The sequence below is a fragment of the Hippopotamus amphibius genome, chromosome 2 (assembly GCF_030028045.1).
Source record: "Hippopotamus amphibius kiboko isolate mHipAmp2 chromosome 2, mHipAmp2.hap2, whole genome shotgun sequence".
NCBI classification, from domain to species: Eukaryota; Metazoa; Chordata; class Mammalia; order Artiodactyla; family Hippopotamidae; genus Hippopotamus; species Hippopotamus amphibius.
The window spans coordinates 11,602,503-11,621,662 of NC_080187.1; the positions used below are offsets into that span (position 1 = coordinate 11,602,503).

General features: G+C 36.4%; 1 protein-coding gene across 4 annotated transcripts in view; it reads left to right on the plus strand.

The window, feature by feature from the left end:
* The window catches only part of DENND1A (DENN domain containing 1A), a 517,643-nt gene that overhangs the window by 130,465 nt on the left and 368,018 nt on the right, over positions 1–19,160 (plus strand). For all 4 annotated transcript variants that reach the window (XM_057721732.1, XM_057721733.1, XM_057721734.1 and 1 more), the window contains exon 4: positions 14,371–14,420. In XM_057721732.1, coding sequence (XP_057577715.1) covers positions 14,371–14,420 — 50 coding nt within the window. The remainder of the gene's footprint in view (positions 1–14,370; positions 14,421–19,160) is intronic.

Genomic DNA, 19,160 nt, shown 5'->3' on the forward strand with positions numbered 1-19,160 from the left:
TTAAATGCCCTGCTTATGTCACTTCCTCTGTGAAACTTGCTCTGACTGAATTAGTCACTCTATCCTCAGTACTAGGAGAGCACTTGGAGCATTGACTCCTTACATTGTACTGTTTACTTACTGTGAACTCTTCAAGTATAGGAATGACTGTAGTCAATGTTACTGGCTCTTTTTAGCAGCTAGGCTAAATTAGCGGCCAGCGAATAACTGTGAATGTAGAAGTATGTAATACACAGACATAATTGCTAAGGAGTTCAGATTCCAGAAAGGAGAGAACAGAGCATGGCCTTTGGAGCCAGACTGGGTTTGAATCCCAGCTGTACCATTTACTGGGATTTGCCTCTTTGGGATTTAATTTTCTCACCTATAAACTAGAGATAATCATAGTAAAGACATCATAGGATTCGTGTGAGGTTTAGGTGACTTGAAATGTAGAGTGCTCAGAATAATACCTGGCATTTAATAATAACCAATTAGTATAGAGTGCCTACTATTTTTAGGGGATAGATTCAAGGTAGCAGGTTTTGGTGCTTTTGTTTTGTCAGGTATTAGGGCTATGTGTCATAAATTTGCCTCTAGAATTTCAGGCTGATCCTAGGAAGAATTCTGAAAAATCTTTTCTTTCTAAGCCCACACTGTTCTAGAGCAAAATCTAGAGAAGTCACAAAGGTAGGAGAGAATACTTTGTCAAGTAAAGATGAAGAGATATAACCAGAAACAGTTACTGGATATTTATGTTTTAAAATGTACAGAAAATATGGAAACTCTTTAAATGGTAATGAAGGGATTTTAAATAACTAATTATTTTATTTCTGTTGTAAAATCTGTATATTGAGACGTTCAATTTTCAAAACCTCAGAAATTTAGTAATGGGTCCCACTGTCCTTGTAAATTAGCCTTTTTGGTTGCATGTAGTACTTTACATTATTATGTTAACTTTCATTTTAAAAATACTATATGCAGTAGAGTTAAGATTCCTCCAGCTGCCGTAATTTCAAACTGTCTAACTCTGATCAGTTTCAGATTTCAAATTTGGTATAATGTGAAGCCCAGACTGTGAACTAGTCTATGTATGTACATGTCTGTCTGTCTGTCTTTCTGTGTGTATATACATATATATGGCAGGTAGGGGTTGGTGGGTAGAAATGGAAAGGATAATTAAGATTGTTTTTAAATAAAATTGAGCTTACCAAAAATCTTTCATATCAACCTTGTGAAATATGTGATATTGTTTCACGTTGCTTTTATCCCTGGAATATTTTATGTAATATTTTATACTTATATTTATATAATATACTAAGTATTATTAAATATTAGATAGTTAGATAATATTTTAAATATCTAGTCTGCTTGTCTAGTAAATGCTGACCCAGCTCTTGAAAGTCAGCTCAAATGTCACCATCTCTGAGGAGTCTTTGATATCCTCTGGGTAGACCTGACAGTGCCTGCCTTTTTCCTTGACCATACTTCTGTCAGAAAACTTAAAACGCTTTATTGCACATTCTTGTTTATGTATCCTTTCTCTCCTCCAGGCAGAAAGTCAGGGATTCTTGCCTGCTACATGTCCACATCTGTAGGACCTTGTATTGTACATGGATGTTAATAGGCCAGATATTTGATATATAACAATAAACAGTGAAATTCTCACTGTGATCTTCGGGCTCAGAATTTGAACAAAGTAGGACAAACCAAAACATTCATTTATTAAATCTCACCTTGCCAAGAAAGAGGAATTTAAGATTCTTTTATTTGAATATATTTCAGACATGATGCCTCTTTAATAACATCTAGCTTTTGAAGTATCAGCAGTGACTGTTAAGAACATTATTTTTATCAGAAAACTCTTCCAACCTGACAGATACTTATCATTCCTAGAGATCTAACCCTTGGTAAATTGAGAAATATTTTGGAATTTTTAAAAATGTATCTGTTATAATAAACAGATTTAGTGGCAGCTAAAATTCTTTTCATTATTCACTTATTTCTTAACAATTGTCATCCCCTCTAAAAATTTTAAATGCCTTTTTGGGGGTATGTTTGGCCCAAAGAAAAGTAGAAGGCAAGTGTCCCCATGTTATGTGAGATTTGGCTTTGGAAATGTTGCTTTGGGCAAAGGCTTTACTTTTTCAGCATCATTATTTTCATCTGTAAAACAAAGTAGTAATACTGATTTTGTAGAATTTGTAGGACAATTAGGCATGATGTGTATACAATACCTAAGTCTAGTTTAATAAATGTTTTCTAGTGTAGCATGAGGAAAATGAAGCAAAGAGAAGATTTTGCTGTTTCCGTGTAATTGTTGATGTCTAGTATTGCACTAAGTCCTGGAATGTAGATAACTCCTTAATGTGGATAAAGAGCCGGGAGTCAAGTGATAAAAACTAACTCTTCTAACACCACTCCCCAGTTTCCATTACAAGGCAGATGGAACATCTATTTGTTCTTTCAGTACCCTTCAGACAAACCATGGTTTTCCCTCTCTCTAAGACTAAAGACCATTGCATCCAATCCAGGACACCTGTGAGAGTGAAAAGGGGTGCCATGATCACACAGGGATAATGAGCAGGACCAGAATGTCCTAGGCAAGCGGGCACATAGGTTACCCTAACCTAAGACCTTTCGACACAACAACAAAAATCTTTTACTCCACTGTTGCAATTGGAAAGCAAGGTAGGAAGAGCTTGAGCTCCTGGGACAGATGAAATTGGGTTTGAATCTTAGCTTTTCCATCACTGTCTATTTCCAGTTAGGCAAGTTACTTCACCATTCTACCGAAGGTAATTTTACTTGGCTTTGAAGGTTCAGTTCATGTGTAAGAGGGTGATAATATCAACATCACATTACTGGTAGGATCATTGAATATATGTAAAGCTCCTAGCACAGAATGTGACACATTAGTTGTTTTGTCAGTCTCCTTCCACTTGTCACTTCACTCCTTCCAGAGAGTAGATGACCGACTGTTAGTATATGGGAAACAAAATACAGGCTGAAACAGAAGAAACTTAGGTAAATCAATTAGATACTTTCAATTGTACACACAATTCTTAGGTTTTAAGTCGTAAATGGTAAAACTTTGACAGGAATGACTAATAATACGTATATACAGACTTTAACAGTTTTCTGTATTCCTTTCATTTTCTATATCAAGAATAAATATTGATTCTCAAACTCAATTCACCTTTGTCCATGTGGTCTCACTGCTTTCCTATGAAGATTAAATAAGAAGATGTAGACTGTTAGGTTCTGAAGAGAGGTTTCAGCTGGTCCTATTCAAATCTGTTACAGTTCCTATGTTGCTCTCCTCAATCACAACCTCTCTCCTTGCTGCCAGGGTTATTATTAAGGCTCCTGTGTGAGGCTCCTCTTCCATCTCAGAGGCCTGACAGGCACCCAGTTGTGTGTCTTTCCCCTCCTGTGGAAATGGAGGGTCTTGAGATTATGGGCAGTCTGATGATAGGAATGATGGCATGGGAACTCAGGAGATGTGAAGAGCTCACTGAGAATAGCTTCTGAATCCTCCTAGTATCTAGAAGACTTGGGAGTAGATAGAGGGTTAGGAAGTGACATGCAAGTGGGATGCAAAAGATTCACATCCTCCTGGTGACTTCCAATGCACAAGAATCAAGTCCAGACCCCTTAGCATGCCCTCTAAGGCTCCACGTGATTTGGCTTCTGCCAACTTGTCTAATCCCATCTTCTGTCACTCTCTCCCTTGCCTCCTCTGCTCCAACATGCCAGGCTTATTTTAGTTCTTCTAATGTGCCAATGGGCTCTTGTTCAATGGCCCTTGCTCTTGCTGTTATTTGTTTTTTAAATTTTATTTATTTTTGGCTTTCCTCTCCTTATCGCTCTTGCAATCTTTGATAAACACTTGCTCATTCCTCATGTCTCAGCTCAAAAGGTCACTTCCTGAGATGCCTTTCTTGACCCTTCCATCTAAATTCTGGCCTCTTTCATTTTGTCTTAGAGCAGTCTCTTCTGTTCTTTCACAGCTTCTGTCACAATTCCAACAATGTATTAACGTATTCCTTTGCATAGCATCTCTCTCTCCAACTAGATGGAAAACTCCATGCAGACAGGGTCTTCAGCACATCGTCTGGTACTAAATATATTATCTTTCCTAGGAAAATGTATCTGTTTTCTTTTCTAAGATGACTTAGAAATATTCCTGATTTCTGGGGCTCCCTTGTCCCCTTTCTTGTTAATTGACACTTGGGAAGGTTTCTTCAGAGTTATTTTGAAATTCAACAACCACAGCAAATACTTGAATCAAAGTCACATGAATGGATCATCTGTCCACCAACAAATATTAGTAGTGAGGTTCTTTCTTGTTTTGATGGGGTGAAAGGGATTAGCAGGCAGCAGTGTACCAGAACCTAGATAAGGCGTCTGGATTTTCTACATGTTGAGCTTGAAGTACCTATGGGACATGGGGCAGAAATTTCAAAAGGCAGTTGGAATGGGCACCTGAAGCTGGAGAGTTAGTTTAGAAATGAAGATTTGAATCTGAGTCATTTACACAGTGATGATAATTGAAATTAAAGTATAAGTAGTCTGTGAAAGTAGTTAAATGGAAGAGGATACAGAGAGAGAAGAAGAAAGATAAATTCCTGGGAAACACACATAAAGGAAAAGAGTTGGGGGTGGGGCATAAATTGAGAAGTGAGAGAGGCAGGAAGAGGCCCTTCTGTGTTCTACATCTAACAGAACGATGGGTGTACATATAACATGTATTTGAGTGAGTGGCAAGGAAAGCACCAGAAAAAGCTTTCTTTTTTAATATTGCTTTAAAAAATATTATAAACAATGGAATCACTTTGCTGTACAGCAGAAATTAACACAACATTGTAAATCAACTATACTTCAATAAAATAAAATTTTAATTATAAACAAAATAATCCTCAAATTGAAGAGGTCTTGAGAATCCAGAGAGCATGATGTCAAGAAAACTCCTGGACCTTAACTGTAGTAGTGAACTGTTAATATAAGAAGGAATTGTTTCTCTGAAGAGTCCATGCCACAAAACAGTTGTGAATTCTGAGTGGTGGAAATATGTTTTCTTTTTAATTCTTTATATTTTTTTGTATTTTAAGTAATTTTTCCAAAAGAGAGTAGGTTTGTTTGCAGTAGACCTTTGGCCATTTAGCAGTAATCATGTGTGAACTGTTGGATCACCAGAGAACCGACATGATTGGCATTGTCATGTTTCCTTTCAAGAATTTCTAAATTTGAGTTTTGGGGTATTGGTGAGTTTGTTTGGGTAATGCTGTGTGACTAGGCTCCTTGACACTCTAGGTTAGAGGTTGGGGCTGGTTTTTTGTGGCCTTTGAGCTAAGATGATTTGTACCTTTTTTGAAGAGTTGGAAAAAACAAAAAACAAAAACCCCAACCCAGAAGAATCTGTGAGTGACCATAAGTAGCCCATAAAGCCTAAAATATTTTCTACCTGCTCCTTTATAGAAAAAGTTTGCTGAGTCCTTCTTTAGTTTGTAAGTTGTACATGAAATAAACCAAAAATTTCATAAGAAAACCTCAGATGATGACTGCAGTTCCAGAATGTCTTACATGTCTTACGGCTTTTCTTTTAAATAGTGACTTAGCTGTTAAATTATGAGAGCACATTTTCATTGGCGATACATGAACTTGATTGATTGAAGACTGCCTTATGTGACTTGACAGTATGGTCAGAAGGCCTTCTGTGCTGTATGGTTTACCGTAGAATAGTTCTGGAAACTGTTTGAACCTATTTCAGTTGTGTTTGATTTATCCCAGGCAGCCTCAGGTAAACACTAGCATCGACGTGTTGGAGCAAGATATGTAAAGTGAAATAAAATGTATATGTGGAATTGAATTATTTTCTTTGTATTTTTCTGGCTCTCTGACGAGACATTTTCTAGTTGCAAAAGAGTAAAATCTTTGAGTATTAGACTTTAGAAAACTATTTGAATTGTATACTTTTATATCAATAGAGTTTCATATCACTTGCCTTCTGTCTTTGTAATGAGATGTCATCGATCTGTTCTGTACTGAGTATAAATTTCCTCAGTTCTTGAATCCTCCTGATATCATTCCATCAGAATTTGTAAGTTGTGGAAAATAAAAGTTGATTGTGAAACAGTTCTGTAATTGGAGATGACTGTGTACTGAGGCCCTGTCTAATCAATTGCTGAATAATTCTCTCTCAAAAGCGGATTTGATATTTACATTTTGATTTTCATATTCTGCTCACAGTGTTTGTTGACGGTGTCTGACATCCCCTGCCACTGGATAAATAAAACCTATTATTTCCTTTTCAACATTTTAAGTGATTACTCTCAAACAAGAGCTAAGAAGCAGAAGGTTAGGTATATTATGAAACTATGATCCTGTCTATTTGAAGGAGCTGGGAACCTTGATTAATATGCCTTGTTAACTGGTGATTTCAGTTCCATACTGGTAGTGCTAGAATAATTTGTATAAACTAAGCAGTACAGATTCCTTATTTTAGCACTAAGACTTACAAAGGCTTCTTTTAGCAGCCTTTAATTTTGTACTTATGTATGTGACATAGCCTGTGGCTGTGATAGCTACTGTGAATCTCCAGTTGTTTGGGGATGAAAGGAGGAGGCAGCTGGAAACTCGGTAGCTACATCTAGCTGTCTACCTAGAGAAGGCCTTGATTTCAAGTTTATCTAAACAAGCTCGACTAATCCCAACTATCTAGGGGGATCCACTGTCAAAACAAGCAGCGTGGCCCTGAGGCAAACACAGCTATCCAGAAATGAAGGCTGGGGCTTCCAATACTCCGATGACTGCATACTGGAGGCTTTTTTCCCCCCTGAAAGAGGGTAAGAGAGGTAGAATTTGCATAATGCCTTTTCATTGGAAACTTTTGGAAAGCTGACAGACCTCCAGCTTATAGATCTGTAGCCACAATACATAGTCTATAGGAGAATCCTTGAATGACCTAACCATATTGAAAGAAAATATAAAAGCGTCCAAGTATAGCCAAGTGAGAGAGGAAAAGAGGCTGATGCATTGTCTAACATCTGCTGTACTTCTCGTTAGTTTTGTTCTTTGCTATTCTGTGTGGACTTTGGAGAAGCCTAAGACAGCCTAACATGAATCCTATAATCTTCCTTCTGAATATTTATGTAGCGTGCCAGCTTCTAAGCTGTCCTTTGCGTTTTCCTACTTCCCCCTCATTTTCATGCTCTCAAATGAGGCCAACATTTCAAAAGCTAAATAAATGTTTGTGAATGTTTATAAAAGATTTGCATAAATTTGTCCTTGTCTGACAAAGATCACTTTTTTCTTATGCCAGTTCTGAAAAAAATTTTTTAAGGTTTTGGTGCTTGTCTTGACAACAAAGTCCTGCATCCCAGAACAATGATTGCTGATTAAGTGGGTATGCAATTGTGACTGAATAGGCTTTCAAGATACTGGATAAAAAGGCCTATCATCTGAAGGCTGAATTATAGAATTTAGAAAATGTTATCAGAAGTACACATTTAAATCTGTGTTTTTGGTACCATATCATTAGGTTAGACAAAGAGTTCTTACAAAGTAAAAGAAAAGTATAACCACCCATGGTTTAAAAAATTCTCCTGTATAAATTTTAACAATTAGAATGTTTCAGTTACTCAGAATATCTCTTTTCTTTCCTATGGTTGAACATATTTAAAAATATTTTAGAGCTTTAGGCACTTTTGGGAAAGGCTACCAGTTGTATGTGTTAATACGGTTATCAGGATAGTGATCAGAGGAAATATACCAGGCAGTCCTTTAATACATCTGAATCCACAATCATAGCTTGAGAAAATATAAACTACATAAAATATATGTTAGGGCTTAATTTTAGGATGGGGACACACACACAGCCCAGAAACACGTGCCCCCGATGTGTTTGCTGAATTTGTTTCTTTTAAAATTAGAATGGATTTTGCCGGGTGGCAGGGGATGTTGTGCGTAGAGGTGCTAATTTAGTTCAGAGATATTCGACGATTGGCAGGAGAGAGAGGTAACAGCCAGTTCTGTTACCTCTCCTCTCTTTGGTTATATTGGTTTAGAGGTTTAAGTTGTCATTAAGGCACAAACTGGAGCCACTTCTCTGACACAGTTTTTATCACATCTGCTAGGCTTGTGTCCCAAGAGGAGACGTGGAGAGCAGTGAATTCAGCATGGGCCCATTATCGACTGCTTTTTCGCGTGTTGTAAAAGAAGTGAGACCTCAGGGAGGCTTCGAGCCTCCTCCCGTGTAATGTCCAAGTCAGATTTGAAGGACTGGTGGCAGGAAAGCTTTGGCCTTGGGGTGTGAATTCTAAGAAATAGAGGCACAATTAAGTTTAAAAAATTTAAGGACTTTGAGCTTGATAATGGAAGGTTTTTTTTCTAGGCTAACGTGAATAGAAAAGTTGCCCATCTGTGCACATTTTTGTGTACATTTAAAATATTTAAAAGCTGACAGTTTTTAATATGCTTACAAAATAGTATTTCTATTAGTGCTCTTTTTTTTTTTTTTTTTTTTAAATAGTATCTTCCTGAGGGCAAGTTGCTTCTTCAGTGAAATTGTGCAGTTTCACTGTTGGGACTCTATTCCTTTGGTATGTGCTGACTTGTGTGTGCTGCCCCCCCCCCCACCCCAGCTGTACCTCCTCCCCCACATTTTCCCCAACCTTTCTTTCTTTTAGATAAATTGATAACATAAATGTTCAGATAATAGGATTTAAAATGCTTAAGGAAATGAACAAAGCAAAATATTGTAGAGTAATACTATTAAGTGCAAGGAATTATATGACTGATACCACTGAATGCTAATTGCAAGAGATTCTGACCAAATCATTTGTTCGTTTTGGAAGTATTTGAAACAGTGTCAGAAAGTTTATTGGTGTTTTATATTGACCTTATAAATATAGCTCTCTCATTTTCAAACCTTTTGCTGTAAGATTTGAAGTTAATAAAATGAAATCCGAGAATATAGGATGTTATGTAATATTGTAATTTGGGGACAACTTTGTTTTAAGTAATTCTTGAAGAAAGGAAAGGATACAAAAGGATAAAGTGACTGTGTTAAATTTAAATTTTTTTTGTAAGATTCAGTATTTTTACTTTGGACTTCAAAGGTCATGAAGATTTACACTTAAAAGTAGTTGTGGAGGTGGCTCTTCTGCTGTTGTAAGCATTTCACCCATGTACTTAATGTCCTTGATAATTTAGATATAAAGTTTATATGATACATGGTGTAGAAAATGGTGAATTTCTATACCTTGTAATTTAATTTTTGAATTACAACATTGTACATATTAGATATTATACAGGTTAGCATAATGATAGCATATGCATGACTCAGAATTAACTAAAGTTTATAAAAAGTGAACTGGGAGTAAATATTGAAATATACCAAAGAAAAGAAGCAGACCCTGTAGCATTTGAGCAGCGTTGTTAGAAATTTGACCTGGCTTTTATGTTCCGGTATTAAAAGGCCTTTCTGTAAAGTCCGTTATTCAAAGCTTTTTCTCACTGGGGAAAAAAAAAAGTTTGGTTGTAACTGTAGTATGGATCTTGGGTTTAATTTGATATTTATAGTGAAGGAGAGAAATTATATTTCCTATATTCATATTTAGGAAATTTCTGATCAACATTGTTGAACTTGGTGCTAATTAAGCTTCAAAGAACTCCTTACCATTCTGTTTTACTCTTCTTAATCATAAGCATTAAAACCTCTGTTAGCTTTCACTTGGAGTCCCTGGTTTTAATGTGAAATGGCTTAAAGTAGAAATTTTGTTAGCTTTTTTGTATGTTTGGATTTTGTGTGTGTTCTGTTTTTAACTTTCCACTTGAGTTTTAAGATCATCAATCAAAGGCTTTTCTTTCAAGTCAGTTGCACTGATCTCAATTGTAGGACTTAGAGGGTTAGCATTTCCCTCATGCTATTAAAAAAATTTAAACATAGAAATAGAGTATTTTAGGAATTTGGGCTCCACTGATATTTTCATCACACATCTACGTTTTGAAATGAGCAAGTGAATTAGATATGAGAAACTCAGGAAATTCTCGCCTACTGTCTCCCTGCTTCTTCCTCCTTCACTTTTTTTGGACAAAGGTAAATTATCGACTGCTATACCAGCAGTCTACAAAGAGGCTGATTGTAGCTTTACATATTTTAAAATACATTCATTTATTCAAGCAATCTTTTTGCCTCATCTCCCAACATTCTATAACCCCAGTGGACATTGTAATCAGCCTGCAGTTTTGTCTTTCAGATGGCATTTATTTGTGGGGTGTGTATGTCTGTGTTTGACTGCCGGTTGTTTTCATCTACCAAATACAACTATTTTTGTTTATGCGTTTCAATGAAGTAATGAAAACAAAGTATTTGACATCTGAACTGATGGCTGTTGCAGGATCTCATATACCCTCCCACCCCGCACTCCAAATTCAGGGGGAATTGCTTTAGCCTTCTTATTATTAATAACCCTTGTTAACTACATCAAATTTAGTCTTCGAAGTTTTGCCTCCAGATAGGATTCTAATTGACTTTGTCCGGATTGGAATAAGTTCCCCTGATGGACCTTCTGACTGCATGAGAATTCACATTGGGTGAAATGAATCCAAAGAAGACGGAGATGAATCTTGAGTTCATTTCTGATTTTCGTTTGCAAGTGAATCCAGTGTTAGGGTTGTCGATTTCATATTTTGGCTCACACTCTGAGATTTGGTATCTCCTTGTGGGTAAAGCTTTGTAGACGCTGTTGCTTTCCTACTGCATTGTGCAGTCTGCTGCTTAATGTACACATAACTGAAAGGTCAGTGCAACTGCCCGCCCTCCACGCTCCACACTCCCCACCCCCCTTCTGCTCTTACTTCTTCCCACATGAAATATTGTATATTGTGTTGGGAAGAAAAGCCCTTTTGGAAATTGCCTATTTCATAAATTGTCTGATGACACAAAGGGGTTGAAGGCTGTATTCTTGTCTCATTTATTTTGAAAACTTTGCTACTGAACTCACCTTAATCAATGAGCTCAGTGTTGTCTCCAATAAGTTATGTGTTGGATATATTGATTGGGAGGGATTTTAGAAAACCCGTCTGGGGTTTATAATGTCAGCAGTGTTTTGATTATGAAAAGAGTTGGAACCTGGGGACATGGAACCAGGTGGCGAATGTCCTAAAGCCAGTGGTGACATGGTGGACTGGTTCCCTCCTGGGATCTAGTTCATGCCCTGCACTTTAACTGTGGTGACTGGCTACTATAGATGCACTTTTTGCTCATTAAAATGTTAAAAAATCAAACTGTACATAAAAAGATTTGTGAAAATATAAACTTGGGAATTGATCTGGAGAGCTGGCACAATCTTCCCCACCCCCTGCCTTAGCAATGAGGTCATTTACATTTCATCAGCTGTACTGCATCTTGAAGATCCCTATTTATGTGGCAGTTGAGGTTGTACTGAGGCCAGTTGTCTGAAAGAGCTTGTGGAGGCGAAAGAGATGAAGAGAGGAAGAGAGGGAGGAGAAAACAGGAAAATTACCTTCTGCAAAGAAAATTCCCTAGCCAAAGACACAGGTTCTAGAGAGAAAAGGGGGTTGGTAACTGGCTAGTGACGGTTTTCCCAGTAAAGTTAGTATTGAAAGACTGGGACACTCTGCTATAAGCATGTTGCTCAAAGTATGTTTAAATCAGGGTTTTAAGGTCCCTCTCAGAGAGTGATACTTTTCATATTGATGTAATTGTGTTTTTCTTTGGAAAGAGACGATAAGGTAGTTAAATGTGTATACATAAGGAAAACATCAGTATCAAGAAGATTGGTTTATTTCAGCAGTTTTTATTTATAGGCAACATTACTTGTTTTCCCCTCCCTATAGCTGTCCACCCCTCCCCAAACTAAGTCGATTTTTCAGTTCTGATTGAGATAATGTGTGAATATGCCTAACACACAGTAATGCTCAGTTTTTTCTCCTTGACAGCACACCACCATGTTGTTTGATTTAAATTGGAATATCAAGCTCTTGTAATATCACAAACACGAAGAAACATATTGTAATGCACAAACATGTGCCTACATTTGCCTATATTCCCTTCCCTCCTCGCCTCCCCCTGCCTCATTGCTTAATTAGACTTATCACTGCTTTCTTGGGTAAAAAGGAAAGCTCTTGGGAGGTGGGTTATACTCAGCCTACACTGGGTATTTTGATATTTGTTCTAATATTATCTGACAGACAAGTTCATGATTGGTTATTACTCTTGACATTAGAAAGTGGTAAGTAGTTTCTATATTGTAGTGAGTAATAAGTTGGGGGTATTAGATTTCTCTGACTCTGTTATAGTCGTGGGGGTCTTTTCTTTCAAAAATCTTGAAGCCTTTTGGCAACTCAACTCCAGCATAGCGTAGAGGAGTACTTCTGCACCTGTAACTTTTGAAGGGTAAAGGATAAATGTCTTTGTAGCTGGTGTTGGCAATGAGAGAGCACTGGGGACTGAGTTTTAAAGAATGCTTGGTACGTAAACTAAAGTCAAGCGATGCTTTGTGGTATTTGAAACTTGATGTGAAAGGAATTTGTAAGGAATTTCTTTTCACGTGTAAATCCTAAGAGGTTTTTTTATGGGGGTTATAATATATTTTATGATTAAAACTGCAGACATTAAAATGAATGTTTTGTATGATCTCTTTGCCAATATTTGCCTGATAATAACATTATGCATTGGGAAATTGCTATTGTTTTCCTGATTCCCTATTACCTATTGCAACTTATTTTAACATGAGTTTTAAAACATGTACATGGTCTTCTGAATATGCCACATTATGAAATTAACTAATATATCAGTAATGCCCCTGGATATGCTGAAGTATTCTTACCCACCCTTTTTCATTTTTCACTTTTCTATCCCTTTATTGTTTCATGACATGCCTTAACAGTGCTGTGATATACATCCAGTCTGAAATGATATTAAAAAATAGGATATGCTCAATTGAATTATGTAGGCGGAACATGCTCTGGCAGAGAAAGTCAATGTGCTTTCCGCTTCATTGAGTGGGTTATTAGATTGATGTGGTTTATTTCTTGAATGATAGAATTGGTTTTAAAAATAAATGAAGCGAGAAGCATCAATTCAGTTAGCATTGATAATTCATCATTATTGGTTAGAAAAGTGCTACATTTGTAAACTGATCTTTAATTTATCACTTGGATTAGGATTTGCAATGGGCAGGTTTGTTTTAATTTGAACCAGCTTCTCAATGACTGAAAAATGTGTTCTTCATTTTGTCTTGAAGTTGGTATTTTAAATAGTTAAAAAGCAAATCAAATGCATGAAAGGAATACTTTTTTAAAATTTATAACATTGGTCTGTGAACTTATGATAAGCACCAACTGTGGTCTGTCCAAGTCTGCAGTTAGAATTAAGTCAAGTTAGAGAAAATTCTATGAAGGAAGTAATAATTAATTACTTGGGTCTGTGTGTTGCTGTGTGTATATATTCTGTATACATGAAATGTACCTATTGGGAAAAGTCACACACCACTGTATATTGTGTCTCATTTAGTATTCTTAATATTAGAAGTTTCTTTTTTATGCATAAGTCTTTGAAATGTCACTCTTTTTATTTTGGTACCCTTTTTGTATATTTCCCCTGAATAATGTGCTTGGTTTTATGTACCTACATATTTGTAAACAAGACATTTAAACTGGTAGTTTGCTTTGGACTTTTATAAATTACAAGCAGGTAAGTGTGTGCAGTTTTGATAAGACATTTAATGATAATGACTGAAAATAGTGCACATGTAAAATTGTTATAGTTTGATTATAAAATAAATCCATGCCAGAAATGGCAGCTTCTTTATAAAGTAAAAAAAGTTTCAAATTCTAAAAAAACGTAGTTGACAATGTTCAGGGACAATTATCTTCAAGTTGGTTTTCTATTTTGCTTATGATTTGGCCTATTGATGTTGGGAAGCGTTGTCTAATCCTGGCCCCCTCTGTTCCTAGGTAACAGGCAAAAACGGTGCCAGCAACAGCGGCCCTGCCAGGCCAAACCCATGTGGCTTGGTGTTATTCACTCTGATCCATATGGTCAGGCTGGAGATGGTCCCTGGAGGGGTGTTAACACTCAGCAACCCACCCGCCTCCCTCCCTTCAGAGCTTTCCTGCACCGCTCCTGCTGCTTGCCCATGTGTGATTCTTGATTAATTTTTCATTTTTAATGAAGTTTGATCATGTTTATTATTTCTCATGATTGACTGCCTGGTACTCCTCCCTTGTAATTGATAAAGCCCATATTTCTTCATCTGTCTCCTCTTTCTTTAGGGTAAAGTTACTAGATTGTGTGCTGTGGTTAATGTTAGATTTATTGGTCCCATTAGATGTATAAATTATCTCTCTTTCTCTCCACAGGAAGTTCTACAGACTTTGACCAAGTTTTGTTTCCCCTTCTATGTGGACAGGTAGTGTCAGATTTTCAAACTTTACTAGAAAAAAAAAGTGTCAATAAACCTGCTATGGAAAATAAAAACCATACCATTCTTAACATTCTGTCTGTTTAACCATGATTTAAAACACCTATGTTCCAAGGAGAGTTGCAGTATTCTCCTTTCCTGGGGATTTTATTGACGCTATCAAAAAGTTTAAAGCCTAGAGCTTTGCTTTGGTTAGTTTGTGAGATGTGTTTTGCGTGACATTAAATTTTTTATTTTGGTTATCAGACTCAAACCATGATTAAGAATGGTTGGTATTTAATCCAGTGCTATTTAATTTTTTATTGAAATAGCAGTGTATTTGACTTAACCAAGTAATACTACATGACTCCATGACCTTATGAGTATTGTATAGACTTTGTTTTTCTTAGATTTCAACTGAAAATTTAAATCAGCATAGGCCCAACTTGTTTAAAGGTGTTCAGCTATTTAAAAGGCATGTCGCCAAATAGTGTCTTGCATTTTGTTTAGATAGCTAAGAATGGTATCTCTGGGGAAATAAGCATTTTCAGTAGATTTCTAGACTGAAAAATAAAAATCATCTAAACATTTCCTTAGTATTTGCATTATGATTAACTGTTTCTTGAAGCGGTACAAATATCAGAACTTGAAGATAATTAAAATAATCTGAGGGTCTTTTTTTTGTTTTTTTAAATAAGCCAATAGCTTATTTTTAAATGGTTTATTTTTAAAACAATTTTAAAGTTTTTTTTAACTTATAAAACTATCATTTACTAACACTTAATAAAATGACAAAATAGTCATCTTAATCTTATTTTTAAGAAATGTCTATTGTATTTTTCATTACAGTTTAAGCATTATTTTTACAATCATTTATTTTTTCACTTGATTGCTGCCTATTTGTAATGTTCTCTTCATGGAAAATTGAACTATGAGACTGTATAAATGTTACGTCTTAAAAATTCCACTTTTAGCGACACAGGTTTTAGAAAATATCATTATAAATAATTACTGCCATAATCTGTTCCAGGAAAGCTGTACAATGTGCCCATCTTCAGGAAGGTTCTATCATGTATTTTAGTATACCCAGAGAAGGCAGGCCTGAAAGAGTTTAGTGATTTAGAGTGCATGTGGGTAGTATACTGCTTGGATCTTTTCTACACGTTGTAGTAGCAGTGTCCTGGTTTATTTGGCATAAACCTAAAAATGGTGTGAGATGAGAATTGGTAGCCGAAGGAGTTTAAAAGAGTACTAAAAAGCAAAGGAGTACTAAAAAGCAGCTCTGGAATGTTGCCAGCCACTTATAATCACTGTTTTCTCTGGTTCTAACATGTTATTTTTTAAACCAATCAACCATTGTAGTATTTCCAGACTCGGACCTTTTAAAATCCTGGTACCAGGGCTGTTTTAGTAACAGGTTGATGCTCAAAACAGAATAGCCTTAATTTTAAGAGGGTCAGTCTCTGTAATGAGAGTCCTCTTGTCTCTTCTTTATCCTATTCCTTCTAAAAATAGCAAGGAAGTAGGGTTTTGTTTAGAGACGTTTAATGCAAACTTCACATTTATATGTATGAATTAGTGATGCATGAAATCTCCTCCAGTCGCTTATAAAATGTATTACAAATTATGGCAAGGGCATATTTATACAAATTAATAAAGCTGAAATGTTTTTAAAATGTGGCTAGGTGTTTAACAAAGAAAAATAAGAATATATTTTTACCTGACTCCTTTTTAGAGTGGTGATCTGTTTTGGAAAGGTATTCCTTAATTGACTTTATAAACTAATATTAGAAGAAATGCACAATGAGATTAACCCCCCGCCCCCTTCCAACACACACCCTCCCTCTCTCATGCCACATACACATCTTTACTTACCTACCTGTCTGGGTGATTACATTCTGAAGTGGAAGAAAAGCAGAGTCCTTAAGTTAAAGTCCTAAAATCTGTTTTGTTACCAATAATGTCTGATGTCTTTATTTTGTTAGAAAAACATCTTCTAAAATGCTCTGTCTGAATTACCACCCCCTAAATCATGTTTCTCATATTTTTTTCACAAAAAGATTTGGGACGGAAATGTCTCTTTGTGGATATATTTTAATCTTTACTGTGTACAATGGTTCTTTCTTACATTGTATTGTTTTATGCACCCTATAGGCACTGATAACTTTTATTGATACAAAAAAAAAAAAATCACCGTATTGGGGGAGCTATATTTTTTCTCTTCTGTTGCCCCACTTCTAACTGGCATACTTCAGTGCAGAAGAGATAATAATTGTTTATTTACAAAAAAATACAAAGGTTTTAATCTCAGTGTTTTTTATTAGCTTGCAGTTAGCGCTGTCAAATGGATATGCCCAGATTCCGAGGCCCGCAAAGCCCCCTAGATGTATTTATGATATTGTTTGACTTAGAAAATATGTTGGCATGGGAGATGAGTAATGCCCCGGGTGATTATGTTCAAAAAAGAAAGCTTCCTAATCTTTTCAGTATCTGTGCTTTTCTACCTCAAGGAACCATAATACAACTTTCTGACATTTCTAGTCTATATCAAGAGTGGGGTTTTCACAGTCGTCATCAAATCGCCCATTAACATTGACATCTTGCTGTCTCTTCTGTTGTTTTAAGATTTTTCTTTCTGAAACTGGGACTTATGAGAAATAATAATGCTGGTAGCTCTTCAAAAGAAAGTGCTTTCTCATGTATTATCTCATTTTATCCTCCTATCATAAAAGATGAGAACAAGTGCTGTTATCTTGATTGGAAGAAATCTAAGCTGTAGAGAAGTTGTAACTTGCCAAGGTCCACTTAGGCTGTTAGCACAGTCTAGACATCTATCTCCCAAATGAGTACATTTTTCAGTAGACCACTTTGTGGGAAGACCAGTCACCAAATGGTGGTAAAGAAGGAAATTAGTATTTCAGTTTTTAATTGATTCTGGTCAACTTGCTGGACATTTTTACAGCAATACCTCATTTATTCTTCTCAGCAACTCTAGGAGGTAGGTGGTGGTGTTATCTCCTTTACAAAAGAGCAAATGAAGGTTCAGAATGTATAGCATTATGTTGGGTGATATGGAAATGGTATCAGACTTGGAGCTCTGCCTTCCATGTGTTTCTCAGTCTAGTCCAGAAAGTATTGTAAAGACATGGTAAACAATATCTGTCCAAAAGGATAGTGAGGTTGAGAAAGACTGAGATGGTCAGAGAAGACATCGTATAGTGGGTGAGGCTTGTGTTGAGACTGCAAAGACAGCAAGAACGGGGTAAGTGGAAGGGAGAGCCCAACACCCCATACACACTAAAGAGCAAGGTAGAGGAGAAACTGCAAACAAGCCTAGAGATTGTTTGGCCAGAGCAGATGAAGCCTTCTGCTGTCAGGGTAATGTGTGCCGTGAGAGCTTGGGTTCTGACTACAGGAGGCCTTAAAAATGTGTGGGAATGAGACCACAGATTTTAAAGCTGAATTCATCTGGTTCAAGCATCCCATTTTACAGAATGGAAAGTAAGATCTGTAGAGGTGAAATGACTTGCTTATGTCATAACCATATAATTACAGAGCTGGGGGACAAAAAAAACAGGTAATCTTCTTCCCATGCCAGAGTTTTCTATGCTACACTGCACTTGAAGCTCTTGGTGGAAAGGAGCAGTGAAATGACAGTGCTGAGATCCCTGTATCACTCTCAAAAGTTTTTATTACTATTGATGAAAACAGTCTCTTCAAAAAAAAAAAAAAAGATTTGAATACCATTTCATATTGTGGTACTATTTACTTGCTCTTGATAGCTGGCAACCTGCTTCAGTTAGTCAAAGCACTCAAGAGACTCACTGGATGATAGAAAAGCTATTCTTCTTCATGTTTATGCTCATCTTCTTTCAGAACCCAGAAAACCCAACTACCATTCAGTTGTCCTATTAATTATACTAGTACACACAAGTGACACAAGCATAAAGTGAAATGACATAATTTTTTCAAGGGCAGAGGCATAGTTTAATGATTTAGGATGTAATCACAGATGCAGATGTGGTTCAAATGCTATTTACCATTTTATTATGTCTGTTACGTGCCACGCATTGTGTTGTGTTCTTTTCTAACACTAAAAGCTTATACATTTGCAAGGTTGCCATTATCATAATGCCACATATGAGGAAACAGAGGCTCAGATAGGTTCAGTAACGTATCCAAGGTCCCACTATAGGTAAGTGGCAAAGCTGCTTTTGGAACCCACGTTTGTCTGACTTCCAGATGCATCGTACTTACTCTATATCATTCTGCCACCGTGAGATCCACCACAGCACAAATAAAGTAACCAAGCAAACTCTTAACATTTATTTCAAAAGTAATATATGTTTATTGTAAAAAAGTAGAAAATTCAGATAACTGAAGACAATGAAATCCATTTTTATTCAGATAATTGAAAGAAAATGAAATTAAGGCAAGTGATTTCTGCCCAGACCTCTCCTCTTGCTTCCACTTGTATACATTCATCCTGCTGTAATTTGCAAAACTGAATCCATTTGGCCACTTTCATCCCTTGTTTTCCATCCTTGGTTTAGCCCCTTGGTTTAGCTTAAACTGTTGGTTAAGCTGTGCCCCATGGTTATTTTCTATAGCATTCGAGAACCGTGAAGCAGTTGGGATTTAGTGGACAAAGCGTTGGGGGTAGCAACCAGGAGACCTAGGTTATAGTTTTAGTTCTGCCATTGACTTGTTCTATGCTGTGAGGCAAATGACCTCTCCCATGAGCACCTT